Raw genomic sequence first — 20738 nt, forward strand, 5'->3', positions numbered from 1 at the left:
GGGCGCTAGTACCACTGGAGCCATTGACAAGTGGCACTATTACTACTAGGGCCACTGAGAAGGGGCACTAATACTACTTGAGCCACTGAGAGGTGGTGCTATTACTACTGGGACCAGTAAGAGGGTGTGCTAGCACTATTGGAGCCATTAAGAGGTGGCACTATTACTACTGGGGCGACTGAGAAAGGGGACTAATACTACTTGAGCTACTGAGAGGGGGCACTACTACTACTGGGCCCAGTAAGAGGGGCATTATTACTAATGGGACCAATGAGAGGGTGTGCTAGTACTACTGAAGCCATTGAGAGGTGGCACTATTACTACTGGGGCCACTGAGAGGGGGCACTAATACTACTTGAACCACTGAGAGGGGGCACTATTACTACTGAGGCCCCTGGAATAACGGAGGTAAAATCCTACGTGGTGATAAGCCATGCCTCTAACCATGCCCCGTTTTACCTTGGCCAGTATGTTTTGGTGACAGGGCTGGTAACCCAGCTTGGGGTGTGCAATAACCTAAAACCAGTCTACTAAGATCACTTGTAGTCACCTGGAATTGTCCTAACCTTCATATTAGGTGATTTTTGTTAGCATGGACAGTTAGGACTATATAATATACAGCAAACCTCCCACCCGACCGTCATCCTCTATACTGGGCCAATCTGTCACATGATGCCATAGGTACGCCCTATGGATTCTGTGCTGTACTGCGGAGTACGAGGCGAGGAGGCAGAGACATGGCGATTGGCTCATAAAAGGTAGAGTTTATCTCTTCTGGAAGGACGCCAAACCTGAACGCCACGATGACGAGGAGCCGAGTGACTCCATTCAGATAACATGTTTACGGGTTGTTAAAGGCTTGGCTGGGCCGCCCGCAGCACAAGAGTCACATTCACTGCAGCAGAGATAATGGAGAGAATAGTCTCAAGAGCCTAATAGAGAGGTGCAGAGGGGTGAAAGGAGCGACAAAACGAAACCCTCGAGCGCTTATCTGATGACTAGAGGGGTTGGCCGGTACTTTGTTTGCTTCTGCTCCGTCCTTGGCAGAGACCGAAACTACTGTATATAGGCAAGTCGTACTGTAGATATAAACAGTCCACAGAAAGTGCGCGGCGAATGGATCACGCAGGACATATAAAGAAACTCTGAAGACAAGGAGGCCCTGTCATACGTGGGTCCAAGCAGACTTCGTGCCCAACTAATTGCGATAAATGTATTAGGAGACTTTCGCTTCGTAATACATTAAGGTACCTTTACAAGGGATGACTACTGACTTCGTAATCACTCGAAAGAGCGAATTTAAGCTATAGTTTTTCAGTGCGCCAAATGATGTCACTAGTTGCTTCACCTTACCAAAAATAGTCGTTGCTTGATCAAAAGTCGTCTGGTGTAAAGTCACAGTCATTTTTATTTGAACGACTTGCAGATGAATTTGCTATGAACAATATGGACACTTCGTCTGTGTGATGTGCGTCTGTGTGATGTGCGTCTGTGCGATGTGCGTCTGTGCGATGTGCGTCTGTGTGATGTGTGTCTGTGTGATGTGCGTCTGTGTGATGTGCGTCTGTGTGATGTGCGATGTGTGTCTGTGTGATGTGCGTCTGTGCGATGTGCGTCTGTGCGATGTGCGTCTGTGCGATGTGCGTCTGTGTGATGTGCGTCTGTGTGATGTGCATCTGTGCGATGTGCGTCTGTGAGGTGTGCGTCTGTGCGATGTGCATCTGTGTGATGTGCGTCTGTGCGATGTGCGTCTGTGTGGTGTGTGTCTGTGCGATGTGCGTCTGTGTGATGTGCGTCTGTGTGATGTGTCTGTGTGATGTGCGTCTGTGTGATGTGCGTCTGTGTGATGTGCGTCTGTGCGGTGTGCGTCTGTGCGATGTGTCTGTGCGATGTGTCTGTGCGATGTGCGCCTGTGTGATATGGGTCTGTGCGATGTGCGCCTGTGTGATGTGCGTCTGTGTGATGTGCGTCTGTGTGATGTGCGTCAGTGCTATGTGCGCCTGTGTGATGTGCGTCTGTGTGATGTGCGTCTGTGTGATGTGCGTCTGTGCGATGTGCGTCTGTGTGATGTGCGTCTGTGCGACGTGCGTCTGTGTGATGTGCGTCTGTGCGATGTGCGTCTGTGTGATGTGTGTCTGTGCGATGTGCGTCTGTGTGATGTGCATCTGTGCGATGTGCGCATCTGAGTGATGTGCGTCTGTGCGATGTGCGTCTGTGTGATGTGCGTCTGTGCGATGTGTGTCTGTGTGATGTGCGTCTGTGTGATGTGCGTCTGTGCGATGTGCGTCTGTGCGATGTGCGTCTGTGCGATGTGCGCCTGTGTGATATGGGTCTGTGCGATGTGCGTCTGTGCGATGTGCGTCTGTGCGATGTGCGTCTGTGTGATGTGCGTCTGTGCGATGTGCGTCTGTGTGATGTGCGTCTGTGTGATGTGCGTCTGTGTGATGTGCGTCTGTGCGATGTGCGCCTGTGTGATGTGGGTCTGTGCGATGTGCGTCTGTGCGATGTGCGTCTGTGTGATGTGCGTCTGTGCGATGTGCGTCTGTGCGATGTGCGTCTGTGCGATGTGCGTCTGTGTGATGTGCGTCTGTGTGATGTGCGTCTGTGCGATGTGCGTCTGTGTGATGTGCGTCTGTGCGATGTGCGTCTGTGTGATGTGCGTCTGTGCGATGTGCGTCTGTGTGATGTGTGTCTGTGTGATGTGCGTCTGTGTGATGTGCGTCTGTGTGATGTGCATCTGTGCGATGTGCGCATCTGTGTGATGTGCGTCTGTGCGATGTGCGTCTGTGTGATGTGCGTCTGTGCGATGTGCGTCTGTGTGATGTGCATCTGTGCGATGTGCGCATCTGTGTGATGTGCGTCTGTGTGATGTGCGATGTGCATCTGTGTGATGTGCGTCTGTGCGATGTGCGTCTGTGTGGTGTGTGTCTGTGCGATGTGCGTCTGTGTGGTGTGTGTCTGTGTGATGTGCGTCTGTGTGATGTGCGTCTGTGTGATGTGTCTGTGTGATGTGCGTCTGTGTGATGTGCGTCTGTGTGATGTGCATCTGTGCGATGTGCGTCTGTGCGATGTGCGTCAGTGTGATGTGCGTCTGTGCGATGTGCGATGTGCGTCTGTGTGGTGTGTGTCTGTGCGATGTGCGTCTGTGTGATGTGTGTCTGTGTGATGTGCGATGTGCGTCTGTGTGATGTGCGTCTGTGCGATGTGCGTCTGTGTCATATGCGTCTGTGCGATGTGCGTCTGTGTGATGTGCGTCTGTGTGATGTGCGTCTGTGTGATGTGCGTCTGTGTGATGTGCGTCTGTTCGATGTGCGTCTGTGTGATATGCTTCTGTGAGATGTGCGTCTGTGCGATGTGCGTCTGTGCGATGTGCGTCTGTGTGATGTGCGTCTGTGCGATGTGCGTCTGTGTGGTGTGCGTCTGTGCGATGTGCGTCTGTGTGGTGTGCGTCTGTGCGATGTGCGTCTGTGTGGTGTGCGTCTGTGCGATGTGCGTCTGTGTGGTGTGTGCCTGTGCGATGTGCGTCTGTGTGGTGTGTGTCTGTGCGATGTGCGTCTGTGTGGTGTGTGATGTGCCGTCCCATTCTCATGCGAGATAAAAATAGGACATGCAGCAACTTTTCAAACTCAGGAATGAATGGGTTCATTCTCTGTGCCAGTTCTGTCCATCTTGGACACGGGCAACACTTGCGGCAGAATATCGGTTGTGTGAATACAGCCTGAAGGGACCTTCAATCGCACCTGGCAGCGCCAGCTTGTAACCTCCACCAGCTCTGAGCTGGCATAGGTTTCAGATATAATTTACACCGGCTCCTGGCATAAATTATAGTGAATACAACAGACAGTGTGGCACTACACCCCTAAACTTGGTCCTGACCAGGGGCATAACTATAGAGGGTGCCGGGGATGCGGTTTTACCCGGGCCCAGGAGCCTTAGGGGGCCCATAAGGCCTCTCTTCTCCATATAGGGATTATAGCATTATAGTTGGGGGCCCTGTTTCAGGTTTTGCATTGGGGCCCAGAAGCTTCAAGTTATGTCTCTGTGCAGCATGGTTTAGGTATGGGTACGGGTACAGATACAGTTAGAGGGGGGCCCCAGCTCACGTTGTGCATCAGGGCCCCTGAGCCTTTAGTTACGCCCCTGGTCCTGACCCAATTTTTTTAAAAACTGGTGAGGTTTGGCATAGGATGCCAAAAAAAAATCACAATTTCAGTGTGTGCATAAAAATTGCAATTTCAGTTCACCAGAAAACTGGCATACGGGGCATGATACATATGCTCCAATGTCTTCCCATGGGGCCCAGCACAAAAGCTCAAAAAGTTTCAAATTTGGCACCAAAATTGACACTTTTGTATACCAGAAAACTAACATACAGCATATGATACATATGCCCTCAAGACTTAGATTTACTACATGTTTAAACCACTCATTCAGAGTGTCCAGGAAAGTCAAGGCAAGATGTTTACATGTTTCAGCCCGGACCATATGTTCTGCCTGAAACATGTAAGCATCTTGCTCTAACTTTCCTTCATGGTCGGGGTTGGTGATCTTAAGATGTGGTAGATTAAAGTTTTTGTTCTTACTACCAAGCGACGATTGCTGAACTTGACTACATTTCTATGGAGGGGCTGGGTCCCTCAGTGCTAAGTGGCAAAAACCAGGCCCGTTCTGATCTCTGCTATGAGGCCCCCTCTCTTCGATGTTCTAGGAAACGGAGGGGGAGTTTTGGAAAGAACTTCATTATTTCTGTTAAGAGGCTGGAAATAACCTTTCAGGCACTCTGTTAACAATCATTGGCACTAGACACTCATTTCATTTCTGGACTTTCTCGTGGCACGTCCTTTCAAAGAAATCCAAGTAGGAAAAAGTTGACACTTTCAGTATCGCTTATGGTAGAAGGGTGGTATACCACATTATCATTCATGATGTACCTCATTCTGGATCCCTATTAGGGATCTTGGGTTAGGGACCACTCAGTGGCTACAACTGAATCCACCAGTTATCGGCATCCTTTGTATGGTGACAAATATAACATATTGGGATGCAAGTTTCCCAAGTGGTCGTTTGGTGGCGATCAGCTACATCGATTCTTCTTCTAACTCAACAACATGGGCTCAACCAGTGAATGTGTCATTGTGCCCAATTTAATCAATTAATTAATTGTACCACATTTAACGTCATTATCTTCAGGGCAACTAATGGAAAGTCTTCATTCAAATCAAACCTTAGGCAAACAAGACATGATAGACCATATGGATCTGTGAAGAGCAAGTTTTCAAAAAGCTCTAATGTATCTACAGTAAATATTTGCCTTCCATCTGGTGTAGAGAATGAAGGTACCTAAGTAAAAAGCAATAGTGCTCCCTCTGATCCATCACCTAGTTACACATCATCCTTTAGGAATGATCTCTCTGCATATTACTCCTGGGCCATCTGGCCATCTATAAGGATCAAGGATGTTGGATGTCAATGCATGATCCATTGGTCTTCCCATGAGATAAGCCACCGCCACAGGTGTCTGACTGCCCCCTCTCTCAGTTCGGCTGAGCGCTTATGTGTATTGGGATACTAAATGAAAGAGCTGCTGGCCGAATGATCATTCAGCCAGCCGCTATTGAAGGTTAAAACGCAGGTGTCTATCAACAAGCTGTCCCAGGGGTGATATCTAGATAAGGATGACATGAAAATCATGATTCCAGCCTTAAGATCAAGTTAAAACATATGGAAAAACGAGGAGGAAACTCCATTTCCCATTTCGGAGGTAGGAAGATCTTGGTCCCATCAGTTCCAGGCTGCCATAGACTAGTTTCCTACACAAACCTTGGAAACTACTTAGAGAAGATGCTAACTTGACACAACAGGTCCTCTCGCTATAATGGATAATATATGCCGTTTTGGTAATTGAAAGGTGATTGGCAATATTAATAATATACACATGTGGTCGTGAATATCTTAAAGGGGATGTTTCCATTAGGTCACTCCACCGGCACTCTCAAAGGTAGGATATCTGGTCTCTCCATCATGTCCAGTTGTTGAAACTACATCTAATGACTCAAAAACTTTTTGGAAATAGTTGATTCAAAGAAATCTACGGTGACCACTGAATTGTTAAAAGGGTTTACCTTTCCTTCAATTTGGTCACATACAAATCATTGAATCCAAGTATGAAGTAGGCCAAGTACCAGCAAACCCTGAAGCCCAGCTAAAATGCGTGTGTTCGTTTGCTCCATGGATGGTCTTCACTTTCCAAAAATAAGATGAACCCAACCAGTGGATCATACTACTTGGCTACCATAAATGCACTGGGTACTCCTCTCCAGTAATGGATGGTAGTCTACTGGGAAGGGTAGTCCCACTTTGGTTTTTACTATGGTTTATGCCAACTGATGTTCTCCAGCTGTTGTGAAACTTTGACCCCCTGCATGCTAAGATTCATAGTTTCACAACAGCGGGCGAACACTGCTCTATTCTATATGTTCCTCTTTAAAGCAACCCTCTGGTTTCAGAACAAAATTCTATCCCAGGACCAGATTGTGGGGGTGGGGGGGTTACCCGCAGTTCTTCTCTGCCAGTCCTCCAATCTGCCGGTTTGAGGCCCTGTTTTTGACTGTCCAAGATGGTTCCACACAATTTTCAAACTACCCCATAGTGCATTAGAAGTGTTAGACCACCAATGCACTGCACCTGCTCTCTGATTGTCCAGTTCTGATCACATGATCGGTCCTGGCTGATCACAGAGCATTGCACAGTGTGCATTAGGTAGCTAGGAGATTGAAGCAGAAATCTTGTCTGGCCAATACACAACCATGGAATTGGCAGATCAGAGGGGTGGCAGAGAACAACTGCAAGTAATACCCCTTCCCCCTCCGGCCCTAAGACAGAATTATGTCCTAAAACTGGAGAGTTGCTTTAAAGGGGTTCACTGGGCAAAAACTATTCATGATCTATCCTCAAGATATCCATCAATAGTTAACCACCGCCGGCGATCACCTGAATCCCCTGTCAGTGCATCATAAGAGTGAGGAGCGGAAGTGCCCTAGCTGGCTTCATTCCTATTAAGTCAATGAGCTAAAGCCAGCTATTACACTTTCATGCCCGTTCCAATGTTGGAGGTGGATTGATCAATGGGAATGCACGTCTGACAACAGTCAATGGTGCACGTCTGACAACAGTCCAGGTGATCACCGGCGATCCTATGCAGTGGGTTCCCGGTGGTTAACTATTGATGACGCATCTTGAGGATATAGGTCATCAATAGTTTTTGCCCAGAAAACTCCTTTAACGCTTTAATCAACAATGACCCGATCACATCAGGCCCATCTCGTCTTATGTCGAATCGGCCATCATTGTAAAAAGACTCATTGAAAACCCATTTTGAACATCCTCATACTACTGCAGTAATTGATGCCAGGCAGCAGTTGAGGTGGAAGTGACCTTAGTAGAGGAGATCTGGCCCCAAATAAGATTATTCCATGCGGCCGTTCCATGTCAGACTTTCATTCACAAGAAACGTCAAGTTTATTATAATATCGTCACTTTTATTTAAAATTAAAAAAAGAACAAAAGCCCAAAATTGGGGCCAAATATCACAGTACAAAATAGAAAAACTTTGTAACAGAAATACAAAAAAACCACATTCAATTTATATATACAAGAAAATCTCCTCGGTGCAAGCATACATTCTTCAAGAAATAGTGTACAAGACATCTTGTAGCAGTGCCATGGTACAGTACGAATACTATTTAAGTGCATCTTCTTAATACGTAACAATACTTGAAAGCAGGCAGACATCTGAACAAAAAAAACATAAAATAACATAGGCCAAGGATATTATCACCAGGAAACCAGGCGAGCATCGGTGGTGAGTGCCACGCTCCGTTACATATCAAGGCGCCAACGTTGCGCTTTACATGATGAGTTTCCGTGTAACCAATCCAAGACCAAAGTGCATTGAAAAATAAAATATGGCTTCTATTGCACTGCAGCATTTTTATATAAAGCCCTTTAAGTTCTAAACATGAAGTATATACCCCCTACTGATGCAGCCAAGGGGTGTACAGGTTCCCTTTATTGCCGGTAGGTTTTAAAGTTTATCGGGAGTGTCACAGTTTGTGGTTACAAAAAAGGCAAAGTAGAAATTAAGCAGCACTCCATTTTTGCTACGATTCGAGACAAAACCCGTTGCATTGTAGAAACCTGGAAGACCTTCAGGCTAAAGCAACAGAAAATGCCCTAAGTGTAGTGGTTGAGTCTATGACCAGCCCTAAACATTAGTTTACGCGATTCAAGCGCTCGAACGAAAAAGTATAACACTGCTTCAACTATAACACAAAAACAACACTACGCATCTTCGAGACATGAAACAAAATGCTTGTTATATAATCGCGCGACGCATCCTCATCTAGATGCCGCTAAGAGCAGTATATAGGTGGTGCTCAGGACTAGAAGCATGCACCATGACACACCGAGATCGGGAGTGAAAGACCCCCAAAAAGGATTCGTATCTTCGTCCACATAACCTCTTCGTCGTTAGGAGCATTTACAAAAACATGGCAGATGAAAGCGCCCGATTGCCCTCAAGTTGGAATGACATGTAATTAATCATGTATGTATAAAAAAAAAGGCACCAGAACAGGTAGAACATGGCAGATTGACACCTTTTGCGCTCGATTGAAATACTCTGACTCAGAATATTGAAAAAAAAACAGAAAAATGGTTGATCTTGTTTTTGAAACCAGTCAACATGAACGTTTGGTATTAAATCAGCATCCGAACACTGTTTTCAGTGAACTTAACAGTGCTTTGGAGTGTCCTCTCCATCTGCTATACACCCAAGCCAGCCCAGGCGGTGGGTGAAGCAGGCCAGCCCTATCCCTAAGACTTTGCATTGCAATGGCACACCTGAAGAAAAGTGGACAGTCTTTGGGTGGCAAGTTTAGTCAGCGATTTGTTTTCAGCTTCTTGAAATGAACCCCTGAAGGATAAGGCCATACGAGGTCAAGAGAGAAACTGTAACAGTGCTTTATAACAAGTTCAGAATGACGGGCAAGTAACCAGTCAAGTGCTTCATCTTCTCTTCAATTCACGCAATGGTTCTTATTGGTATCAACCTGGAGGGTGAAGGAAAAAAATGGTTTTTAGAAGATCTACTTTGCCGGAAACAAGACTGCATTTAGGAAAAACAAACTCCTGAAGAAAGAAGTTGATCCTTAGGTATAGAGCCTTACCTCTGTGTAGGTTGGAGGTGGCATGAACTTGAATTCTGGAGCATACATGAAGATGGGACTGTCACAGATGTTGTCAAACTCATCGATCAGACGTGCCGTTGGGCTTTCTAACCTGTGGTCTTCGGAGACAATGTCCAAGTAACATGGTGGTGCTATAGAAAGATAGCAGATGCTTAGATCGTGGTTCTGCACAAGGCCAAGTACTACATTTCAAAAATACATCAACTCAAAGATTAAGGTTAAGAAGAACATATGTACCTTCTGGAGTTCCAGGGATGTTCAGTTCAACCCAGCTCATTTCAGAGCTTGTCTGACTGGCCATGCTTGAGCTACGGCTGCTAAGACCAGATGAGCTACTGCCAATGACGAGAGGCAAGTCAAGAATGACCTTCTTTGCTCCAGGAACGCTGACGTAGACCTGTAATAAATTCAGAGCCATAACATTAATGTGTGATCTTCAGTAGTCATCATGTTTAAGATGCAATGGTAGGGGGAAAAAAAATGTAAAAAAAAATGCTAGCAAACGTGGAGGAACTACGTACCAGCAAAGAGTACTCCACTCGCAGGATGTTACACCCAAGGATGGAGGGCTTGATCTTTGGGACACGGATGCTCTTTCCTCTCCAAGAGTCTGTCATTCCTGAGATTATGTGATTTCCTCTCACGCTGCAGAGTTTTTGGGTGAAGACTTTGGTCAGGCCATTGGCTAAATAGGTGTGCTTGGCGAGAATGGCAGCTTTGGGGACCACAATGCGAGAGCAGGTATTCTCAAAGTCAGCAGAGATGCAGATGTCATCGCCTGGAACCAAAAGGCAAAAACATTAGAGACCATAACCTACTAAGCAACTGTTAATGGAATCTCGAAAGACAGTCAAAAAGTGTTAATTACTTCGAAAACATCAACTCACCTTCACAAAATCCTTTGCGGTTAATACTGGCGCTCATGGAGATGTGACCATCAGGAATGAACAAGCAGGTCATCTTCTTGTGCTTCTTGCCAGAAATGGGAGACTGTAAGAAGAGGAAGTTTGGTTAGTTTGGGTTCACTGGCCAGGAAAACTAACAGAACAGACCATCATCTAATAGGTTTGACCTCCTGACTTGTGCTGTTAATTTACAACCTAAATTACTAGAGTTTAACCAAGACCTTAGCCTTCCACCGGTTGATTAGGTACCCCAACTACAAGCAGTAGCTGCTTCTGATTCTGTACATCCTAGCTCTACATTTCCAATTCCGCCTGCAAATGGAAGACCCCTTACTAAAGAACGCAACTTACCAATAAATCTGGAGTGTTAACATCCACGAAGTCAACCACTTCGAATTTCTTTCGCGCTTCCTGAGCTGGATGTGATGGACGTTCAAGGAATGCCTTGACCCAATATTTTACAGATCCATACTTCCCCTTGAAAGTGGTACCCAAAGGCCTGGAAACAAAAGGATGGAGAATCCAGATTAGTTCACTTGTATCAACTTCAACATCTATGACCAACATACACATCACACCATCAGTCGGGTGTCCATAATAACTCACCCCTGAGGAAGTTCAAATCCAAATTTGTACTCGTAATGGTTGCCGGGTCTCAAGATCACCGAACCATCAGAATCTGCAGAAGAAAAGGGGACAAAAACTATTAAAATAATGCATCTGCAAAAGCGTCATAAGACTATAGTAGCATATATATATATATATATATTACAGTATTATTTATTGCATCCGAGTCAACAGATGGACCTCCATAGTAAAAATTCTGCTGCCGCAGCGCCGGTCCTTTGTATGCTTGTGTTCTGCCAATGGCCTCTAGGGGGAGCCCTAAGCCTCGTCATTGCAGTATCAATGCATCAAGTTTCGTATACAGTATGTAATACAGTACGGCGCTAATGCTACAAGCACGGCCAGCCAAAACAGAGAATGCTGCAACGAGTGATTTTTACGAGCGGCTGCAGAATCATTAAACCTGTCCCTAATTTAATGTCGTATTTAGGTCTTTTCCAAAAACAGTCAAACACTCCGATATCTTCAGATGTCCTCCTAAACCATGAAGGAGAGGTCCAATCTGACCCGCTAATTATACATTACTGTGAACCCCTATTATATAGGAAGGCTATACTGTCACAACCATTCACATGTAGACGGGGCTCCGGTTGCAACCGCAGAAGCAGTGCATGCTGGTACATGTAGCTTCATCTTAAGACATGCATCCCAAATCAGAAGATCGCTCCCGTTATCATTGCATGCTGAACACATCATTCCCACATGGGCTAAATGTAGCATAATAGTACAGTAGGAAAGCTAAGGCAGATACATTGTCACCCCCATCCCAACCCCAAACCCATCGTATGCTCTCACCGGTAGGCTGATCCTCCATGTGGAGGGTGTCCTCATATCTCAGGTACTCCATCTCCTGCTTGCAGTTTTGGGATGCACTGGACCAGAGCACCTTGGCCACTCCGCAGGCGAGTAACTTGATGGCCGTCACCCTCGTAACTTCACACACTTCCACCAGGACTCTTCCAGTCACTTTGTCCCCTCCGCAATAGACTTTCTCCGGATCGGTGAAGACCACCTCGAAGCACTTGATTTTCTTGAAGACCACCATGATGCCCAGATAGCTTTCCCTTTAATTGCTGGTCAGCTGACTAAAAGAAGCGATTGTTTTTGTCGCTGTTGGTATTTTTGTTATTGTCTATTGGCCACTAAGGCATAAACGCGATGAGCTCCTCATTCGTTGCAGCTTAAAGCACTTGTAAACAACATCCGGAAGCTCTCCCTATATATATACGCCCCTCTCCAAGCTCCGCCCCACCCTCCACGTGCATTCAGAACCGAAAGTCGTGCTCCCCTCGTGCACAGCGCTCTCATTGGTCGGGATGGCGTTGTTTCCGAAGCCTGTAGCCAATGGGCGACGGCGCAGCGCCGCGTGGACAGAGCGTGGAGGCAACGGGAAGACTTGAGGAAGGAGTGGCCTCGGTGCTCATTCCTTGAGAAGGAGGGAGGGGGGAGAGTGTGGGAAAAACAGGGATGTAGAAGGAGCCAGCCTGACATGTTTATGCCTAGAAGTCCATTCACTTATCAGATAGGCCAGTGATTGGAAACAAAAAGCAACATAACAATAGAAAGTATCAGCTCGGCCAGAGTACAAGCCCGGGGCGAAGGGCAGCCCAACGCCTGCAGAAGGAACCTTCTAGATTCAGCACCAATCCAAACCCAAGTTCAAAAAGACAACCTCAAGGCTTACGTGTTTCGGGTTCGAGCCTTGATACAAGTTCATAACAAAGTTTACACAACAAGTTTTATATGAGGAGTCAGGAAGATGGGGGCGGGGAAGGGGGAGGAGGGGAGCGAGGCAAAGGAACTTAACCCCTTCAGCATCCAGATGCTCTGCAATTACTGCTTCCTTTTTTTTGGTCATGGGTCTACAGAAAAAAAAAAAAAGTTGTCGCACTTTTATAAAACAAGAAAGAAAAGCAAAGCGCAAAAAAGTAATTCTAAGATCGTAAATAAAAGCCAAAAACGGTTACATTAAAGAACTTTTGACAGGATGTAGCCGGGCTGCGGATGAGATACACGTAACCCCTTCTGTTAGATACGGATGCAGCACTTCACCACATTTTGAGGTCCGCTACGTCGTTAACGCAGAGCATCCACGCTATTTGCGGAGCCCGACGGTCATTCAACTGTAATGGATCCGCAAATAGCGGAACACGCCGAACGTTAAATAAGCTGATGGAGCGCAATAAACGTTTCCTTGGCACATGATAGATCTGTAGATGCCATATTGCCCTGTAAGGCCTCATTCACGCGCGCGTATTTGTGCTCCGTAAAAAAAAAAATCGCAGTATGTCGTATTGCGGTTTGCAGTATGCCGAGTAAAGTCAACGGCATGGAATAATAAATACGCATATCCATGCGATATATACGCAAAATATCCATCTTCGAATGACAATCTGGAAACGAAGGCCAGCAGTGGATAGGACGATTCTGTTGGATAGAAGACCATGTGGAACACTAACTAGAATATATGATGGTCCACCAGGAAAATTCGGGGAAGCAAGCACAATTTCCCACTTCTTGGCTTTCTTGTCCTTTTATTGTGATGTCACATTGTTATTGTCACTTGGTGCTCAACGTCCAGTCGATCAATCCCCTGCTCTGTCAGGGATAGACAAAGAAAAGTGTGGGCTGAGACACTTCTTGGGGGCATCTGGACCTGTTAGTGGGGGTTCTTGGGTGTACTTTCAGAAAACTTTACAGCATGACCTATTCCAATTTATGGCAGCAATTTGTGTTTTTTTCACCCATTGACCTTAATGGAAAAAATACAGCCGCAATGAAGACCCCCATTTACTTTCCAGACGTTTTCTCCGACTCCTTCTATGGTAACCCTAATAGGTTTACGGTTACCTATTGGTGTTGTCTTAGTCGAGGAGTCTCCCTCCATTGTACCGGGATGGGTGAGGTGTAAGGAAGCAGAAGAATGCGGACCGATAGGAAGATAAGAGGTGCACTTCTTCCACATCTTAGCACAACACATGAATTCACTATAGTGGAGAGCGACCCACAAGCATCTCCACCTCACTATTTAGAACGATGGACTCTACTTCTCTAGGAGGACAACAAGGACAAGATATTCCGCATGATATGCCATACATGTCTAGTAGGTACAGGTCCAACCTCTATTTGGAAGACTACCACCATCCTGTACCGGCTCACCTCTCCTTGTTCTCCACTGCTTGAAGTAGTTGCGTTTGGTGGAAACAGACGATCATACCGTCCTGCGAAGTTTCTGTAACTCTCACAGAAGTTAATGGAATTACATACATGGCGTAGCGCAGCGAGCTATGCAGTATCCATGTCTCAGGCATTACAGAAACTGCGTAGCTCACTACTCACTTCTAGGGGAGCGATAGAAACAGGGTAGGTTGATTCACTCGGCTGTTTCCACAAACCCGAACAACATGCTTCCTATGCAGTGAGGGATCAACAATGTTCTTTGTACTGTATTTCTTGGAGCACATCAGTTATTAGTGACTGGGGTCATCCTATAACTACACTACCATGGCTGATTTCAGCTTCGTCCAACCCATGTAGTCACACCGGTCTCCGGCCACCACCTTATAGGGGTAACACAGTTGAATGTAGTCTGGGGCCACATGAATCATCTTCCTCCTGGCTAGTCTCCTCTCCTCTGATGTTTGGAGAGGCCTCTATCAGCTCATTGGCGTCCCCATAAGACAATCGCTCAGATCTGTTACTGTATTTATGTTATGAGTTTGATTCTGGTGTTGTATCTATGCGATAAGGTTGGTTTGTGCTGCATTTATGTTATGAGCTTGGTTCTGGTGCTGTATTTATGTTATTAGATGGGTTCTGGTGCTGTACTTATGTTATGAGTTTGGTTTTGGTATTTCATCTATGTACTAAGATTGGTTTGTGCTGTTTTTTTGTCATGGGGTTGGTTCTGGTAATGTATCCATGTTATGAGCTTGGTTCTGTGGCTGAATTTATGTTATGAACTGGGTTGTGCTATTATATCTATGTACTGAGGTTGATGTATATTCATGATGTATTTATGTTATAAGCTTGATTATGGCGCTAGATTTATGTTATGAGCTCAGCTCTGGAGCTGTATTTATGTTATCAGCTCAGTTCTGGTCGTGTATTTATGTTTTGAGCTTGGGACTGGTGGACAATCTATGTATTGAGTTTGGTTCTGGGGCTACACTTATGTTATGAACTTAGTTCTGGGGTTATATTTATGTTATGAGCTTGGTTCTGGTCGTGTATTTATGTCTTGAGCTTGGGACTGGTGCACAATCTATGTATTGAGTTTGGTTCTGGGGCTACATTTATGTTATGAACTTAGTTCTGGGGTTATATTTATGTTATGAGCTTGGTTCTGGTCGTGTATTTATGTCTTGAGCTTGGGACTGGTGGACAATCTATGTATTGAGTTTGGTTCTGGGGCTACACTTATGTTATGAACTTAGTTCTGGGGTTATATTTATTTTATGAGCTTGGTTCTGGTGGAATATTTATGTTATGAGCTTGCTCGTGGTGCTGCATTTATGTTTTGTGCTTGGTTCTGATGCAGTATTTATGTTATGAGCTTGTTTTTTTGGTGATGTATGTATCATTTGGGCTTGATTCTGGTATAGCATTTATGTTATAAGCCTGGTTCTGGTGTTGCATTCATATTTTGGCTTGGTTCTGGCGCTGTATTTATGTTATAAGCTTGTTTCTGGTGTTGTATTTATGTTATAAGCTTGGTTTTGGTGCTGTAAATATATATTGAGTTTGGTTCTGGGGCTGTATTTATGCTATGAATTATTCTGGTGTGGGTATGCTGCTATCTTGCTGCATACAGAATACAGGCAGACTATCTAAACAAAGGTCGGCTCTGTACACTCCACACGCAGCCATATCAAGTCTAATGGCGATGACAGGCCGACTGGATTCATCTGTCGGAATCTTGTCCATAAACAACCTGATAAATAAACTGAAGGTCAGAAAAACGGTCCAATATTGTTATTTTTAATGTGGGTAACAGCTGCAAAGACGGATGAGATCTATGAGTATCCATCATAAGATGTAACATCCGCACGGACGGAGCACAGCGGAGTATTGTGGGGGACAGGGAAGCCATAAAACAGCTATTCCCATAGTTATCTTATGGCCATAACAAGCGGCTGGGGGTGTACCCTGATCAGGGCGGCGCTGCAGTCTGCGCTCTAATATCAGGAAGGAATGCAACGAAGCTGTTTGTTTTGTTTTTTTTAAAGTTCAGATTCAGAAATAGACTGAAAATCGGAAGCGTGTCGTAAACAGGCAGCGCCATGTGACAAAGGAGGCACACACCCAAAATGGCAATGTATTCTACAGAACATTCAGAATAATCGTAAATCATGTTATATAAGTTGTGCTGTAAACAAACCTGCCAACTTTCCGACAGGTACAACGCTTGCGGCAGAAGTGACACGCTGCGCTAATTGTTCTTTACATTAAAGTAAAGTCGTTTTCCCATCACTTAAAATTGCTTCACAGCCACTCGTTACCCCCTGGTTGATTCTGACCAGGTCATGTGACTGCTGCAGCCAATCACTGGCTATAGAAGGTCACTGAAAAAGCAATAGTAACAGTGCTCTACTTTGGGTGACACACAGTAACGATCCACAGTAATAGTGCCCAGCAGTGACTTCTCAAAGTAAGTCAGTGACCCGCTCACAGTAATAGTGTCCCTCAGTGACCCCCTCACAGTAATAGTGCCCCTCAGTGACTCCCTTCACAGTAATAGTGCCCCTCAGTGACCCTCTCACAGTAATAGTGCCCCTCAGTGACCCCCTCACAGTAAGTAATAGTGCCTCTCAGTGACCCCCTTACAGTAATAGTGCCCCTCAGTGACCCCCTTACAGTAATAGTGACCCTCAGTGACCCTCTTACAGTAATAGTGCCCCTCAGTGACCCCCTTACAGTAATAGTGACCCTCAGTGACCCTCTTACAGTAATAGTGCCCCTCAGTGACCCCCTCACAGTAAGTAATAGTGCCCCTCAGGGACCCCCTTACAGTAATAGTGCCCCTCAGTGACCCCCTTACAGTAATAGTGCCCCTCAGTGACCCCCTTACAGTAATAGTGCCCCTCAGTGACCCCCTCACAGTAATAGTGCCCCTCAGTGACCCCCTCACAGTAAGTAATAGTGCCCCTCAGGGACCCCCTTACAGTAATAGTGCCCCTCAGTGACCCCCTTACAGTAATAGTGCCCCTCAGTGACCCCCTTACAGTAATAGTGCCCCTCAGTGACCCCCTCACAGTAATAGTGCCCCTCAGTGACCCCCCTCACAGTAATAGTGCCCCTCAGTGACCCTCTCACAGTAATAGTGTCCCTCAGTGACCCTCTCACAGTAATAGTGCCCCTCAGTGACTCCCTCACAGTAAGTAATAGTGTCCCTCAGTGACCCCCTTACAGTAATAGTGCCCCTCAGTGACCCCCTTACAGTAATAGTGCCCCTCAGTGACCCCCTCACAGTAATAGTGCCCCTCAGTGACCCCCTCACAGTAATAGTGCCCCTCAGTGATCTCCTCACAGTAATAGTGCCCCTTAGTGCCCCCCTTACAGTAATAGTGCCCCTCAGTGACCCCCTCACAGTAATAGTGCCCCTCAGTGACCCCCTCACAGTAATAGTGTCCCTCAGTGACCCTCTCACAGTAATAGTGCCCCTCAGTGACTCCCTCACAGTAATAGTGCCCCTCAGTGACCCCCTCACAGTAATAGTGCCCCTCAGTGACCCCCTCACAATAATACTGCCCCTCAGTGATCTCCTCACAGTAATAGTGCCCCTCATTGACCGCCTCACAGTAATAGTGCCCCTCAGTGATCTCCTCACAGTAATAGTGCCCCTCATTGACCGCCTCACAGTAATAGTGCCCCTTAGTGACCCCCTCACAGTAATAGTGCCCCTTAGTGACCCCCTCACAGTAATAGTGCCCCTTAGTGACCCCCTCACAGTAATAGTGTCCCTCAGTGACCCCCTCACAGTAATAGTGTCCCTCAGTGATCCCCTTACAGTAGTAGTGCCCCTCAGTAACCCCCTCACAGTAATAATGTCCTCAGTAACCCCCTCACAGTAATAGTGCCCCTTAGTGCCCCATCACAGTAATAATGCCCCTTAGAGACTCCATCATAGTAATAGTGCCCCTTAGTGATGCTTTCACAGTAATACTGTCCTAATGCCCCCTCACAGTAATAGTATTTCTTAATAAGCCCCACACAGTAAAAGTGCGCCCTAGTGATAACCTCATATTATTGATGAGTGCCCTGTAATGACCCTTTCACAGTAATTCAGTGACCCTCTCAGTGACCCCTTCACAGTAACAGTGCTCCCTCACCGTAATAATGTCTTAAGTGACCCAGTCACAGTAATAGTCCTCTTAGTGTCCCCCTCACAGTAATGGTGCCCCCTTGCAGAAATAGTGCCCATTAGCGTCCCCTCACAATAGTAGTGGCCCTCAGTGACAACCCCACAGTACTGATGCCCATAACTGATACCTCCTATAGTGCTCTTTAGGGACCATTTAGTACCTTCTCATAGTGATAGTGCCCCTTACAGTATTAGTGACCCATAGTGACAACCTCACAGTACTGATGTCCATAACTGATACCCCACGCACCTTCTTGGGCATTTGAGCGGTGGAGGGGCTACTCCATAGATTCTAAGGGGTCACCAGATGAGTGGTGGAGCAGGGAGCGGATGACTCACCATTGTACTCAACTGAATCAGCATCCCAAGGACACAGTTGAAATCGGGACATGTGGCTTCCCTCCAGGGAACAGTACTGGAAATCCGAGACTGTCCCACTGAATCCGAGATGGTTAGGTGTCATGTTAATCATGGCTGGGTCAGCAGGTATATATAGGCCAGTAGTTTTAAAGAGAATAGTTTTGGGCACCCTTCAGGGTTGGCACCACAGTGCCGCCCGGACTCTGCGTCTGTCTGAATGCTGCGTTGTTCTTTTGCACCATCAATGACTGTGGCCTGGTCACCCATCTGGTCACTGCAGGGAGGGATCCTCCTTCTCTTCCCATGCACTGGCGCTCTCACGCTCGGGGCCGCTCCAGTTATCAGTGGCCAATCATCTACTCTCTCTCACCACAGCCAATGACTTGAGTGTGTTCATCTTTCTTGGCTCTTACTAGACCTCTGATCTGTTGATCTGCTGGTCCCTGCGTTGACTTAGTCTGCTCCACTACATGAGCCTTTTTATTCGGCCCCCTCTTCCTCCATTGCTGCAGCCACCATCGCCATAGCAGACCTTTACTACTGGCTCTTCTGGTCAACTAAGCCTGGCTCATGGCTCCTCGGTGCACCCCCAGCAAGGGGAGGTGGCAGCATGTGTGGTACATGCCACTCTCAGCTGTCTAAATGACGCCTAACGGGGTAATTATTACTATTGGGGTCACTAAGGGGAGCACTATTACTATTGGGACTACTGAGGGGGTCACAATTACACAATGGGGCCACTAGAATAACGTTAAAAACATACGGTATGTTGTGTTAAGCAACGCCCCAAACCATGTCCCAATCACATCCCAAAGTACCCCTCCTTTTAGGTTGGTTGGCATTTTTTTGTGACAAAGTCCATGAGATACCTGCAGCTGTGACTTTTAGAGCGGAGAACCACCCAAGAACATTAGGTGTAACAGTGACAGCCCTGGCTTCTATATTTTGGCTCTTATGAGCCCATAACTTCAGTTTATGGGGATGATAGGAGTTGACAGAGTCCCTTTAATTGGGAAGTTCTCTCCCAGCCTTCCCACCGCCCCGCCGTCTGATGGCCGCTCCCTTTTCCTAGTATTGAATTCACGCCTGATGACTTGTGAATTCCACTGTCTAAGATGGGTTTTACAGGCACGAAATTCCCTTCCCAGCACTGGTCTCTTCTGACCCCCCGAGTATTTATAACCGCTATCTAATGGCTGCCTCTACTAGTAAATTATGTGTAGGAGATTATGGATGGCTGCCAGGGCTCCCAAGACCAGACTTATGTGTTGGTGTGAATACCCATGTACACTAACAAACCACACTGAGGGTATCTATAAAAAGTATCGCCTTTCCGGCAATGTCTGCTGTGCTGAAAATGGTGCAATTTTTATGAATTTAATGCAAAATAAGCCACGCCCCCTTGAAAAACCTCCAATAAAAAACAGTGGCCAGAAGCAATCTAGATGGGCACATTGGCATGCATTGTGTTCTACTTCACAGCTACTCAAAAAGAATGGACCATATAATCAGCTTACATTGGATATGAGGACGAACGTACGACAAACAAAAATCAGGCCCCGTTTGTGGTAGTGGCTCTTTACTCTGCACCCCTTGGCAGATGTTTGGCACCCACATTCCATTCTGTATGTTGGAGAAGGTGGCGCATCCCTCAGACCAATTCTTCTCTACTTCATTTGTCAACATTTTGGCACAGTAGATGTTCCCACTCTAGAAGACCAGGGCGGGCAGGCAGGATGGGCACAGGGAATATGTCTGAGGCTGCCGGCAGGGTGGGCTCCAACGGGGCAATAGTCAAGCCTCCAGTGGTTGGCTTGGCCAGATGATGAGTTGAGCGCCAGGCCACTTCCTCCGGTCTGCTCCATAAACAGTACGGTTGCCCTGGATGTTGTCGGTCATGCGTTCAATTGCGTGAGATGTATCTGGCTTGGCGCAAAACGATCTCTTAAGTCTGTTCAACAGCAACTTTAGTCGTCACTCTTGGAGCAGTACACAGAGCCCGGTAACTTGCTGCTTGGGTACCGGGCACAAAATAGCTTTCATTCCTCTGTGCCGCTAGGGAAACCTAGCTGCTGGTTCCCTCTTGTGGCCGAACCGCCTTCTGAATGGAAGCTACGTCTCAAACCCGCGCTCTTTGCCCACTATGCCTTGTAAGACTTTGCCTAACCTTCTAACAAGACTCAGGTAATCCAGCAATTTAGATTGATCATACAATTTCTTTACATTTACATGTAA

The 20738-nt window shown here is 46.5% G+C and overlaps 1 protein-coding gene across 1 annotated transcript; it reads right to left on the reverse strand.

The window, feature by feature from the left end:
* Positions 1 to 7517: 7517 nt before the first annotated feature.
* Positions 7518 to 11982, reverse strand: TXNIP (thioredoxin interacting protein). The gene is made up of 8 exons (XM_066609184.1): positions 11576 to 11982; positions 10760 to 10832; positions 10505 to 10652; positions 10136 to 10238; positions 9770 to 10026; positions 9486 to 9645; positions 9228 to 9379; positions 7518 to 9110 (listed from the first exon to the last, which is right to left on the reverse strand). Exons 1-8 carry the CDS (start codon positions 11823 to 11825, stop codon positions 9078 to 9080), a joined length of 1176 nt encoding a protein of 391 aa, XP_066465281.1. The 5' UTR covers positions 11826 to 11982; the 3' UTR covers positions 7518 to 9077.
* Positions 11983 to 20738: the final 8756 nt, after the last annotated feature.

The sequence above is a fragment of the Eleutherodactylus coqui genome, chromosome 6 (assembly GCF_035609145.1).
Source record: "Eleutherodactylus coqui strain aEleCoq1 chromosome 6, aEleCoq1.hap1, whole genome shotgun sequence".
In the NCBI taxonomy this organism is placed as follows: domain Eukaryota; kingdom Metazoa; phylum Chordata; class Amphibia; order Anura; family Eleutherodactylidae; genus Eleutherodactylus; species Eleutherodactylus coqui.